We start from the raw sequence: 14,241 nt of genomic DNA, 5'->3' as shown, positions 1-14,241 counted from the left end.
TGTGTAGTCGTTAACGTGTGTTCATTGCTGGGCCTCAGCCACAGGAAGAAATAAAACCCGTGTCCACACGCCATCTGAACACGCCGTCAGACACCCCGGGCTGCAGTACCCCACTCTGCACCACACAGCCCCTGTCCTAGGGAAATTCTGCTGCTCAGGCACAACACGTAACCCCCAGCCCCCGAAGTATCCGGAATCTTCTATCAATCCTACAAGGATTTATAATATTATAAAGCCTTATTGTCCTGCAAAGCACCATCGAGCTACTACCTGGTCTCTCTGCATCTAACCGCAGTGCGGAGGAGCTGTGTGACGGGGGAGGGAGCAGACAGGCATTCGAAGGGACCCCGGAGATGACGGCGCCCAGCAGCACGATGCAGCCACGCGCTGGTTTGCCTGTCAGGGTTCACCGGCTCTGTTCTTCGGCCTCCTGGCCAAGCCAAGCCGTGCCGTCCTCGCTGTTCTAAAAGGGACAGTTTAAAATAACACACCGCTTCCAAAGAGGCCTTGTTGCTATGCAGTATCCCACGACACTTGTCCCAGAAAACGCAGGTGACTAATGATCTGTATCCTCATTACTCTCTAGCCTGACACGCAGGAAAGCAGATGCATTACGCCTCTGGCATCCCCAGACTTTCCCCCTCCTTGGCAACCCCTCTCATACTAAAAAGTCTCGAAACCTTCAGACACTGTTCCTTACCCAGAACTTCCCGGGAAAGCTTTCAAGCACTCCTCAACCTTGCTCTGCTCCTCTGGGGCACAGGAAACCCTTTTTAATAGCCTGCCTCACTTTTCTCTCCTTGCCCCACAACAAGATGGCTCAGGCAAACCTCTTTGAAGAGGTAAAGCTTGGAATACTATGGATTTGCATGGTCTCAGAACTGGTTCTTCATCAAGGAAGATTGGTCCCAGTATCACCAAGCTTTTTGCACCCTCAAAAATAGCTGTTTCTCCTCTGTTCTGGCTAATGGTGTTCAACACAGGGTTATTTTTCCTTCGTTAAAATTATCAGTTTTGTCCATGGATTTGAAGCAGTTCTCATTAAAGCACTGTCTGAGGGATTTTTGTCCTCTCATTTAGCAACCTGACCAGAACAAGCTTCACTGAATAAATAATGCCCAGGAAAAATGGAGGATTGGAGAACAGCAGCCTTGTGCACTCTCCCAGCCAGTGCCCTAAGAATTTGTGCTTTCTCTTCCCCCCATCTTCAGAGGAAAGCCCTGTGATCAGAAGGAAGGTTATTCTGTCCAGCCCTGAAGAACACAATGGAGGCTCCTTCTGTCCTCTCCCTCCCTCAACTTCCTACTTGTTTTTTGCGTTCCCATTTACCCGCGCTACCACACACCCACAGCAGAGTCTTTCCCTTCAGGAGTTCTGTCCCCTGCCAGGCAGGCCTTAGGCTGAAGAAAGGTGGATTTACACAAAATACAACAGAAGAGTCACTTTTCTTATGAACTCACATCAATATACGATGGGGGGAAAAAAATAACCTATTTGGTCCAGAGGAGAAGCATCCTCTTGTGTGTGCAGTAACAGTGTTTGCTGGCCACAGACACAGCTGTAGCTGTTCTGTTATCGTAGCTGCGATACTGATTCTAAGGCTAAGAGATCAGTACGGATATAGAAAGACAATCAAATACTGCTCATCAGCTGAAGGTGTATTCATTGGCAGTGAATTCATTAGCCCAGTAACAGCTAGAGCAGCCCTCTGCCCCATCTACTCCCAAAGTCGCTACTGCTGGAGCAGGAACAAGCAAGACTCACAGTTTGCTCTGCGTCACCACGCAGCAGGCTGGCGCCCTAGCAGGAGCTGAAGCACCGCAAGCCAAGTTGTCAGTTCAGGAGCGGATGTGGCGGCCACTTTCCTGCCGTCTCTGCTGAGAGGCACAGTCCAAACAGGTGAAATAAGGCTTCAACTGCTGCGGCTTCCCAGAGGGCTGTCGCAGCACCCGAGCCAGCAGCAGCGCGCTGGCTCTGCTCGCAGGCTGCGGGCATTCCGACCTGCCCCCGCAACACCCCGAAACTACAAATACGTACAGGAATAGCGAAGGATTTGGCGCTTGTTTGTAAGAGATGGCAGTGGAGGAGAAAGCATGATGAGAAACAGATATATGACAATAAATGTTAAGGTACTTTTATTATAAAAGTCTATACAATGAGCACCAGACATAGCAATGCAATTATATCTGGTTTAGTTATATATATACCATATCTATATATCCATATAGATATATAGGTTTTGCTTTTACCAAAGTAAAACTGTTATATCACAAAATGCCTAGTTCTACCATTTATTTATTGCTCAACAAGGATGGCACAAAACACACTCGGCATAACTGTTGCCATGCTTATCTACTATACTGAATAAACAGCCAAACACTGCATAACAAACACAAAGCAGCTGTTAATTCTGAATTGGAACCAGTCTGATCACTCACTCACTTATAAAAATATTGGAATCATATAGATTTAAGCATTATAAAGGAGGAATATATTATTTAAAACATTTAAATAGTGCATATTGACATTTTGCATGTGGTATATAAAACACAAACATTCATGTACAACACTATACAGTACACATTAGTTTCAATGTTTGGATACACCCGTGTCTGCAGACTGATAGAAAAGTAACTGAAGTGTACATTGCACAATGGAACTGAATAAAATTGACATATGGTCTCAAGACTAGTTTAACCTCATAATTCTCTAAGGTCCCAGATCATTTTGCAGTTTAAAAAAAAAAAAAAAAAAGGCATACCACCAGTGCTCAATAGTTTTAGTGCTTTTTTTTTTTCTTCTGAATTCCAAAATTACATGCCTACAAGCAGAGTAAAACAAAACAAGAAGTATTCTACAGTACACAGATGAAATCTGAGCACTAAAAATCCTACTTTCAACCTATGTCATATGTTTCATGACAGAACAGCAAGTCTATGAGGTTACATGCTAGCCGTTTCTTCATTGTGAGAAAGTTCATTTTTGGTCTTTCATAAAGCAGTGTGAACAACAGCTATGTTGACATTAGCCAGTCATAAAAACATGCAGTGAGAGTAGGTGCATGCAAAACATGGCCACAATCAAACTGATACATTGAAGAAAAAAAAATAAAATTGAGAAAGCACCAGTTAAAATTAACACTTAGATTTTGCCAGATCAAAACCAGCTGCTGACGGCTGTTGCAGAGCATAAAGCTAGTAGCTAAATCATCATTCAGCACAGCAGATGTGATACTCAAAACATTTTTTTAGTTTCAACTCTGAAGCTAAATCATGCAAGGCCCATAAACTGTTTTGCTTACATCGTAAGAGTTAGATAACTTATTTTTATTCTCCAACTGTAAAACAAAATTGTGATAAACAGCAGTAATTTTTTCAACCAAAACCGACAGTTCACCCTGTGGTGCGCATTAACTACACTGATTTTAGCCCTTGATACCATATTTATTTCAGGTACAGTGGAATTTTGACTGTCTTAAGCCAGCTCTTTTCTGCTGAAGCTACACAGGTCTGAGCGCCATCAGATTTCCCATACACTGAGATGTTCATTATGTTCCTCAAATCTTCCGAAAGTGGAGATGCAGTATCCAATTCAGACAAAACACTATGTCACCACTAGTTGATAAACAATAACCGATAAAATGACAAAATGAACAAGAGTAACATAAGTCCTATAGGCAACATGTGATATAACTTTTCAGTTTTCCAAGTTTTAAAAGACACTAAGCAAGGTCACTTTCTGGTTTGTCCACCGTCATCTTTATCAAGGAGAAAATGTGACCACTAATGAGCAAAATCCATAGATGTTAATTATTACTGTGTTATAGGTGCAATTTAAAATACCAAAAATTAAAGTTGTTCCACAGCAGTCCTTTGAAAAGAATTTCAGTCTGTTTTTTTTAAGTGTTCCAGGAAAAAGAGATGTACATTTAATTTGCTGACTTTTTTTCCTCATAATAAAAAATAGGCAAGAGAAGTAGTTCAGTGTAGCATTATGGTATTAATAATTTCTTCAATAATGCAAAAAGTTGGTAATAACAAAAGTCTCCAAGTTCTTGAATGCTAAAGAAAAAAAAACCCTATGGTTGTTTTGGAACAAGATGGATGCATCTGCAATACAAAACTTTGATGGAAACTGTGTTTGCTAAAGTTGGATAGAGCAGTCTCGGACTTAGAAATCTTACTTGCTCTCTAGACAGGACCTACTTACCCTTCAAATACGTTATAGTGGCACCCCAATAAAGTGCACAAACTGGATTCTTTCAACAGTGCATGACAAATGAACACAAGCACCCAATAAGTACAGTGGTAGCATACGGAAATATCACGTTATTCAATGGGCTGGAGGAATATAATTTAAATTGACTTTGAAGAATCTTGTTTGCTGATAAGGACTTCTAACAGCCGAAGTTTGGCTTTGATTTTCTTGTACTCCCTGTACTCATCAAGCATTGGTACTCGATCTTCTTTCTGTACGTTCCTGTAAAAAGAAGCACACCTCAGTTTCAAGAAAATCCTTGATACAGCAGCAAGCCAGACACAAAAGTAGCTACGTGCAGTAATCTTAGGGCAAATAGAAACATTTGTGGCAGCTTGCTCACCAATAACAGATATATCGATATGTCTTAGTTTATTGTGGTTAAAAATCTTCACCCAAAAAACTTAATAGAAAATCCAGCAGCATTTATGCAGCACAGCTGTTGCAGCACTGTTTATACATCTTTGTCTTAAGTTCTTATGGAAATTTTATTAACAAGATATGAAGACTTTCATTTCAGATTCTGTGCACACATTACAGAAAAACACAAATAAATTTAAGTTGATCTAGATTTTTTATGTATGTAGACTGACCCACAAACTGATAGCATAGAATTATTCCTACTTGTTTAAGGCTAGACTATAATAAATTAATCCATTAATCTGACTTACTTTTAAATCAACCCTTCATTATTAACCTCATTACTTGCCATTAAGGTCAAAAGGAATTATGCCTCAAATTCAGTAAGTACCTGATGAAGCCACGTTAGTGGAATTTGCGTGACAAATGGTCCAGGAGTTTAAGTTAAGAAGAAATACACTAGAAAGTAAAGTTACACGAGAACGTCTGCCAGTCACGAAAGTGACTGACCTCCTAAAAGAGTGTCGTTAGTTTTGTTCATGAGGTGACACACCTCGAAAAACCTCCTATTACATACAACAGGCAGCAGTTAAATCAAATTCACGACAATATATATTCAAATAAGAAGCCTAAAAGAACTCAACAATACAGAGAAGAATAAAAATTATAGACCCCTTTATGGGCAAAGCAAATACCACTGTCAGGACAGACCTGCTGGAACAAGGAACCAATAGCCAAGCTTCCCCACCCTGTGTTAAAAACAGGGATAATCTGGGTGGGGTGGCAGTGTTAATATAAAAAAAAAAAAGAATTTTTTTTAAAGTATTTTAAAATGTTATCTTCCTCCACTACTAAAAATACACGACAATTTTATCTCCTTCAGGAGATTATTCATAGCAGAGATTAGAACAGATCAGACTCCATTTGGCAACATTCATATAGAAAGTTGACAAAAATATACTTGGGCTACAAAATGAGGCTGCTGTCCAGCATCTGTTTTTGTGTTAAACAAACCTTCCATTCTGCTGATAAAACTCCTCTTCAAATTCTCGTAATGTCTTGCGTAGCTTCTTTTTCTCAGCTCTGGCTTTCCACAGTTGCTCCAATAATTCAGGCCTAAAAATTTCAAGTGAAAGAAAAATACCGTTGGTAATGCAATGAAATTTAAATTCCTCAAAGCATACTCAAAAACAACTCAGCTAGCTGCACTTGTAAGAAATTTGTCTTGCTCAGAAAGAATACGCTATCTGTCTGATGGTGAAATATTGAGAACAAACTAGTAGTTAATAAAAGGGTATACATTTTCTGCTGCCTACACAGCTCAGGTAAGGCTGAAGAAGGTTTAGACGATACTCAACAATTCACTGAATACAAAAAGATCTTAGTCAGATATGTCAGAGGAAAGAACACTCGTTCAAGCCAAACACTTGCTGCGAAGTGCTGAACGTGTCACTCCCCTCCACCCAGCATTATATATTTGGTATCATGACTGCAACCGTAACAACTGCAACTTCTCCGATAGAACTAGCCACTTCTTATTTTTACGTACATAGAAGCAGCGCGGGTGCTTGACAGCCTAAGGTCCCGGGTCAGTTTCTCTTGACCATCTTCAACATCAGACTCGGAGTTTTCAACTGGGCTTAAAACAGACTGCGTTTGGACAGCGGTTTTTAAGATATCATTCAGGTCTGTAGACAAACCATCACTTTCCTCCTCTTCTTCCTGAACGTCAAAGCAGAAGTTCAAAACAATTATTTCATACATTTCAGGTCCTTATTACAAGTGCTGGGAAGTAATTTTTTTTATTTTTTTTTCTTTTACAAATGCACTGCACACACCTTAATTTCTTCAAAAAAATGGGCAGTTTCACCTTCAATAATGGGCTGTAACATCTGCCCTCGCCTCTTCGTTGATGGTGACCCCTGCAAAAATTTAATTGTTTCATTATGTGCAATTAATTAGACATTAAACGTTATTTGCAGTCGGAATTTTGTTCAAGTCACCTAGTACCTAAAGGTATTTCTTCCTTCAGAAGAATAAAAGACTACAAACATACTTACAGAGCACAAACAAAATAACCATACAACCCAAAAAGCTCAGATGCCCAATGTAGCCTTGACATGGAGGTAAATGTTGTAGCTTATGTGAAAATACTCTTCTTCAGACTTAAACCGAAAGCACTCGTTCCCTCCCTGTTCTGTAGAAAATTCAAAGCGCAATGGTATCTCTGAATTCCATATTTACTCTTGTTCCTTCCAAACCAAGCCACAAGGGGATTATAAAGCTACACAAGGCCAGAGCAGGTTTTTATCTTCTGCCAGGCATACGCGGGGAATAATACTGCCAGTTTCTTTTTCTAGAGCACTCTGAAGCCCCACAACTGGAAGTGCTATGTCAGAGTTATCTATTGCCATCTCAGAGACAAAATCCTTTGAACTTCAGCCCAAAGCAGGTGCCACTGCACTGCACAGGTATCACTGCTAGCTGCCTGTTGCACACATGCCCTGCTCATCCGCTACCTACCCCCGACAGCAGAAGCAATTTCAACAGGGGGTTGCTTTGAACAGGAGGAAGGTAAAACACAAAAGTCACAGAGACAATGAGCTGTCAAACAACTGTAGTCTGTGAAAGGTAAATAGTTTCCCACTTCTTTGGACATTTCCATACAGGCTTCAGCGTATGCAATTAGTATACCGTGATACCGTAAGAGATATTTCATGGAAGCAAGCGTCATATAAACCAAAAAGCAATTTCTGAAATACCTGGCACTGAATACAGCCTACCTAGAAGCTATCACTGAACAACCCTCAGTAATTACAGAGCTCCACATCTCTCTTACAGGTTTCAAAAGCAGCGGCCTGTGAAAAGTATTTTACAGATGTTGCCTACAGCACAGACTAGGAATTACGTTACCAGGATCTCTCCTGAATTTAAGATCCTTTTGCTTGGCTACCCACCCAACTTTTTATTTCACAGTCAAAAAACCCTCATGAAACAAACAAAACAGAAAATTAAAAAGGACAACTACAATATAGTTATAAGGTATTTTATAACATAAAATGCATCTCAGCGGAAGAGTCAAATTTTTGAGGTGAGACTCAACCAGTCAAGGGCACCGACGTTAACTTATGACTCACCAGTCATGTAGAAATGCTTAGATGTTTAAAAGCAACTTGTGTTTATGGAGTTCAAAAAAGGATGCTGATATAAAAGCCCTTAAACTGAAACATAAAGCATGTTTTTCTATTAAAGCGTATGTGCAAGAAAGGAGTACCAGTGAACTGGTCCCTTTATCTCAACATACTTTGGCTTAAAGGGGATAGCTAGAACCAGAGTCAATGTAAACAGCCAATTAAGTTCCTGCTGGGTAAGCCACTGCCCAGCTGTGTAAATCTGGTAGAGAACTGCCTGTAGGTAAAGAGATTATCTCATGTCAGCTATGCAGTCCCTTCCTCCTAAAAGGGTCAAATAGCTAGTATCAGAACTGCTCTGTTCCAAGTTCAGGTCAGCGTGCAAGATTTTGATTACAGCTCATGAAGAACAAAGACAGCCAGCTGGTTATCACTCCCCAACTCTTTTACAGGTACTATAAACAAGGTCACATCCGTCTCCTTGCACAGTATGAAAACTTTTCTTCCTTATCTCTTACAAGACCACAGAGAGAAGAAAGAAAAGAACAGAAAGCACTTCAAATTAGAAGGAAATGAAGCGGAAACACAATGAAGAAGCACAGATGTTGTACAGATGCTGCAGATGATAAGATGTCTCACACTGGGGAAGCATGAAGGAATGGAACAGTTCTTATGGCCATCCTACCACTCATGCTTCTGGTGACAATAATCCGCGTTACAGAAGAGAGGCAAGCTTCCCTGCAACTGGTTACTGTTCTTGGCGGGACTGGAAAGTACAGTGTGTGCTGTGGATCCACACCTAGCACAGCGACTCGGGAACATCTCAGCCATGGCAAGTCAGAAGAGCTCACTTACTTCTACTGAGAACCATTTACTTCCCGAGAGCCATCACAGTCACAGACAGCTTTGAACTGCTGTGCTCTCAGCAGTAAATCAAAAATCAAATGCCTCAAATACAATGACAACATCTTCCGTCTTCTACAAGAAAGATGTATTTTATGGAACAGTATTACTGGCTCTTCTAAAGGCAGCCTAGCAGTTCAAAAGGGGAAAAAAAGCAGAAACAGCATTTGTTTTACTCACAAGAATAGGAGTAATGCTTGCTCTAGTTAACATTTGTTTTACAAGTCTGTATCTGTCATAAAGTGGCTTCACAATATGTCTTTCTTCTCTAGTAACCTAAAGGCAGAGAAACCACAGAATTAATTATACCGGTCACTCAATAAGATACAAGCAAACACAAAGCAGTATGCTTCTCATGCCAGGCCACGTATATTCCAATTAGGAACATAAAATTAGCTTAACTTGTGTGTATAAAATGGGGCATATGCAGATAAAGGGGAATAAGTGGGTGCTTTTCCCTCCTCTCTTTTCTCACTTTAACTCCCTGTATTTTTAAGGAAGAAGTTTTAAAGACTTCCTGAAACACATGGGAGCTTCGGTGGAAGGAAAACCTCTATCTTTAAAGAGCCATGGAAAAGAGGCAAAAAAGGGACCAAGAACTGGGGGAGAAGACTGTGTGCCTAGCAATGATGATGACTCTACAGAAATGGCAGGGGAAAAAAAAGAAAAAGATGAAACTGTAGAGAGATTTTATCTGATTTACTCTCAATTCTTGGCCACTGTGTAATATAACGAATCTTAAAGGCTATCCTGATCAGTCAGTGGCATTTTCTCCCTAAGGGGATTGTAGAACCAGTGCCAGTATCTCCAAGACCACTATACTTCCTTGGCTTTTAGGCTGAAAGGCTTGGTCGGATTTATACGGCAGTGCTGATTATAAAGCTAGCGTGCCAAGTCCAGAAGGCTGACAGAATAGTGACTGCAAAGATCTCATGACTGGACCAGTGATGCTGATCACTGCCCAAGATAAACCCCCAGAACTTTAAGCACTAATGGCTGGTCTCCTACTCCGACTTCCTTACCTCCAGTTAGAGAAGATACGTGCCACAGACTTAACAGGGAGTAGGGGGGGGGAACTGTCTTTTCATTTCTGTTTTTGTGAAATCCAGAATAAGATTTCAGTCCTTTTCCAAGGAAATTCAATAGCGTCATTTAAGATTTTCTCTTTGTCTCACAGACATATAAGGCACCAAACACCAATCGCTTCGCAAACTCCAATAACTGTTTTGTGGAAAAAGGGGCTATTAATACATCCATTTATTTGTTTTTCAGAAGTCAATGCAGTAACGTCCTCTGATGGCAACATGGAAACGAACAGGTAACTTCATGTTTCGGAGAAGAACCCCCCCAACACACACATCAGTATTAAATGTTGGTATTACTACTGCACAAGAGTTACTGTTGTCTATGCATACATTAATATAGTTTGATGAAGCAAACCAAGTATTACCGGCCGTCCATGTTGACTTTCATAATACAGAAGGCTTTTCTGGAGAGACGTTTTCTCTTCTACCAAATGGTCCTTTGTCATTTTCTGTCAGAAGAATAATCCCCACTTAATCAAACACGTCATTTTAACAGGTTTTCTACATTATCAGCTATACAGATGCCTTCGCCAAACTTAGCTTAGTTAATACCATACATCCCACCTTGACCCATTTAAAGCTGTCCGATGTTGTCAGCACACGCTTGTAAATATTTTATTAAAGAGTGACCAAGGAAAATGAGACTCATCTTACTTTTATATCTTCTGGCAAACATCTCTCAACTCGTTTTTCCTTTAATCTTTTCAAAATGAGTTCAAGTGTAGCTTCCTTGGTAGGCTTCTTCTCCTTCTGCACAACCCGCATCTCATCTCCGTTTTCTTCATCCTCTTGGTCAAGAGAGGAACCAAAGCTTTTTGGAAGAGTGTTACTTCGTGGACGTGTTTGAGGTATGAATTCTCCGTCTGAGCTCCTCTGCTTCGCATCTGAAATGAGAAAATTTGCTCAAATCCTGAGTTTTAAAAGAAATAACTCAGTTCATTTAACCACAAATAAAGGAACGTAACAGTTTGCATAGGAAAAGCTTATCTTCTAATGAACTAAAAACAAAGCCACAAGAATACTTTTTTAGTTTGGAATAGTTCAGAATCTAGAAATGAAACATTTTTACTGTCCTGTGGAATTTTACTGAATGACTTAGCCATTTTAGAAACACAGATAATCTGTGTTTGTAGAAAACCAGAAACTGAAGCATCTCTTACCTTTTATTTGCTTTCTCAATTGGTAAGTTCAGTCATCCATTTTAAAACTTTTGGATTGGCTGCAATATCACTGTAGGAGGGCTGAAAAGTAATACAAACAAACTACATTTTATGAAAACACACACAATCTTGTTTTATACACTTCTTTCAAGATGTGGTAATATTTATGACAGCGGATGTGACTAGTAACATGGATGCCACTCTTTGTACCAGATCAGATCTCAGTGCCGACATAACTGACACTTGTGAAAATAAACTTGAAAGAAGACATCAGAAGGTGAACCAGAGAGCGGCAAGATGCTTCTGCCTCTCCACTACCTCATCTGATATCCCCTCGGTCTCACCGCGTAAATGTCACTGTCTGCCCTCCCTTGGGCCCAGGCGCTATGGCACACTTTCTAGTATTGCTGTTGCTCAGCTCACTTTTGCAGATAGTGTGCAACAAAATTGTTCTCGTTTTGTGAACCCCCAGTTACTCAGTGAGGGACTACAAGAAGTAACTTACCTCCACCATACAGCCCCTTCATCCTGAGTAAAAGCAGAAGTGGAAACTTACCTTACTGTTTTTCTCTTCTCAAACTGTTCCTCAAATTGCTTTATTTTTTTCTGTAATTTCTTGACAAGCTGATAAGGTGTCTTGTCTTCCCTTTTGTCATCTTTTGAGCTGAAGGATGCTCTTCGTGTTCTGTATTAAAAACATTTTTAAAATGTCATTTAAATAATTGAGTGCGAAGAACTTGTATGTTTGAGTAACAGATGACTAACTTCATTTTTTTCTCCAGTTCATAATCCCTTCTTTTCAGGCTTTCAGTCAGAGCTGTTTACTCACTGATTCACAATGCTTTGATCTGCTGCCTTCAAAACGTATGTGTTATTTTTTCCTCTCTAATTTCAGCAATACCCCCAACAGAAAAGAGTATTTGAAATCCAAGTGTAATAAACTAATGTTACCATTCATTACAATATCATTAAAACAGTTCAGATCTTTCTGGTGGCTAGGCTACTTACCTAAATTACCAGACACTCAGTACTTCTGGAAGTATTGGGCACAGAATAAAGCCTAGGCTAGGAGCTACCGCTGAACAATCCTTGGTAATTACACAACTCCACTTAACTGTCTTAGGCACGTTATTAGATACTTATCTAAAAAACATCTGCATCACCTGTCGGCCTTACTAATATATTTCTGGAGTACATGATCCCGGTTTTAAATCGTCTTTTGTACTTGTTCAGCTCCCTGACATTTGCTGCTGGTGAAAAGCCTTTTTACCTCGAGCCTGACCATGAGAATTTTCTTGTACACTTATTACACAAGGTGCCTGAAAGATCCCTCAGCACAGCTAGTGACATCTACATAGTTCAAGGTACTAGAAATACTAACCTAATAATCTGCTCACATAGATCCTTATTTGTTTCAGAATGAGGAGAACAGTGATTACAATCAGCACTTTTCTGCACCTCAGTCTTTTCCATCATTTTAACAGTACTTGTCAACTACCTCCTGCGGCTATGTGGAGAAAACTGGGGCAACTGTCCTTTTGCTTCAATAAACCTATGTCATAGAGAATTGGAGACTGCAAACTTGGTCCTTCCTGTTCCAGATGTTCTCATTATTATGACTTCGCTTCTTCCCTAACAAGCATGGAAATCCTTCTTAAATCCCCTTCCATAGTAAGGGTAGCAGACAGCACAGGTCACAGGGTATTTACAGCTTTGAAGGGTCACACTCCCCAGCTGTGTCACACAAGTAACTTGCAGCTTGTTCAATTACAACTCTACTTTCATACACTGGGTTAAACAGACTTGATCCTCTAAATCTGCAGGAGAGGACCTGCATTAAGAGCCCTACCCCTGCACCGTACTGCTGTCCCACGCCTCTCCCTCTAACAGCCGATACTTTCCTACACCCCTTTTGAATGAAGGCTTTCCGCAGCCCAAATGAAGAAGCTGCCCAAACCATTACCACACGCTTTAGCTGCAATAGTTTGTGTAACCTGGCTCACTTTACCGGGCAGTGGACAACACGCTACACAAAACAAATCCAAAATTACGCAACATGAAGGCAGATATTCATGCTACTTAAAAAAAAAAAACAAAAAAAAAAAAGCCACAACTTACACAAAGTCATAGACAAGCAGTCCAGTACTGGTAAACAAAGGATATAAATACTACCTCCAGCCCAGGAAGTGGCATTACAGCGGGTTATCAGAGGCCCTGACCAAATGCCAGGGAAATCTGTGCAAGCTTGCCCTATTTTTATACTCTTTCCCTCAGCATCTGCCAGCGGCCCCTTTGAGAGACACAATACCATCCCAGACGAACCTCTGGTCTGACTCAGTATGGCAGTTCCTGGGCAGGCAGAACAGCCAAATGGCCACATAATGCTATATTTTACCTTGATCTTCAATAAATTCATATAATGAAAAGCCGTGAGGTTCTTAAACAGCTGTTTTTTTCATACTGGCAGTAGCATCTCCTGCCCCAACACCCACCAAATTGCATTAAAATACATACCTAACAAAAGAAAGTGCTTTGGATGAAGAATCTAACGTTTCTGGATCATGTAAGAAGCGCTGGCTTTGCCCAAAATCCAAACTACGATGTGACAGTATTGGATGACAGTCCTCTTCCAATGGATGATTAGTCATCCTTCCAGCCTGGGGGGAAAGCTGAGCTTCTCCAGACTCACTGTCTTCCTGCCAAGATTTAAAAGCAGGAAATGGATCTAGAAGATAAAAAAAGGGACACAAAATGGTACTTCTCTGTTAACAGAATTATAAACAAGAGTCAAAAGGAAACAAAAACACGTACCCAATGCTTAGTCTTGTATGCTATAAAGGATGTGGTGTCATACACAAAGTGAATAAAAACATTGAAATACATCAGAAAGCTACAAATTCTGTCATGTAACAATTGAAAGAAAAAGGTACTGAAATGAAGTATGCACACTAGGATCCCTTTTTCAAAGTGTATCTTGGGAGTATGCGTATCTGAGCAGTTCAACAGTGTGAGAGCGCCTTATTTACGTATCACAAATCCAAAGTTAGAAGAATATATTTTTGTCCATTGCAATGTTTTGCTGTGGAAATTAATTTTCATACCTTACACATGTATTTCGAAAGATTGTCCTCTTGGTTTTGAAGAAGATAAGCCTCACAATACCTCTTTAGGTACAATGCCCATTGGCTTAAGTCTTAAGAGTGTTGTTGGGTCTTTAAGTTTAAATCAGTCTTGACACCACTGAGAAAAAGAGATTTCTTAACTTGTGGAAGGTGATTTCTTTTAGGCAGGGGATTCCAAAACAATCAGTGATTTTAAATCCTTACAGAAATTTAGTTGCTAACA

General features: G+C 40.2%; 1 protein-coding gene across 1 annotated transcript in view; it reads right to left on the bottom strand.

The window, feature by feature from the left end:
• Positions 1 to 2,110: 2,110 nt before the first annotated feature.
• The window catches only part of FAM13B (family with sequence similarity 13 member B), a 50,902-nt gene continuing 38,771 nt past the window's right edge, over positions 2,111 to 14,241 (bottom strand). Inside the window, 11 exon segments of the mRNA XM_055812134.1 lie at positions 2,111 to 4,479; positions 5,632 to 5,733; positions 6,167 to 6,339; positions 6,456 to 6,539; positions 8,832 to 8,927; positions 10,102 to 10,185; positions 10,391 to 10,620; positions 10,897 to 10,917; positions 10,920 to 10,977; positions 11,449 to 11,581; positions 13,411 to 13,621. Coding sequence (XP_055668109.1) covers positions 4,356 to 4,479; positions 5,632 to 5,733; positions 6,167 to 6,339; positions 6,456 to 6,539; positions 8,832 to 8,927; positions 10,102 to 10,185; positions 10,391 to 10,620; positions 10,897 to 10,917; positions 10,920 to 10,977; positions 11,449 to 11,581; positions 13,411 to 13,621 — 1,316 coding nt within the window. The 3' untranslated portion in view covers positions 2,111 to 4,355.

This window comes from Falco peregrinus, chromosome 8 (genome assembly GCF_023634155.1).
Source record: "Falco peregrinus isolate bFalPer1 chromosome 8, bFalPer1.pri, whole genome shotgun sequence".
Classification (NCBI taxonomy): domain Eukaryota; kingdom Metazoa; phylum Chordata; class Aves; order Falconiformes; family Falconidae; genus Falco; species Falco peregrinus.
This window is presented reverse-complemented; position numbering and strand designations above follow the sequence as displayed.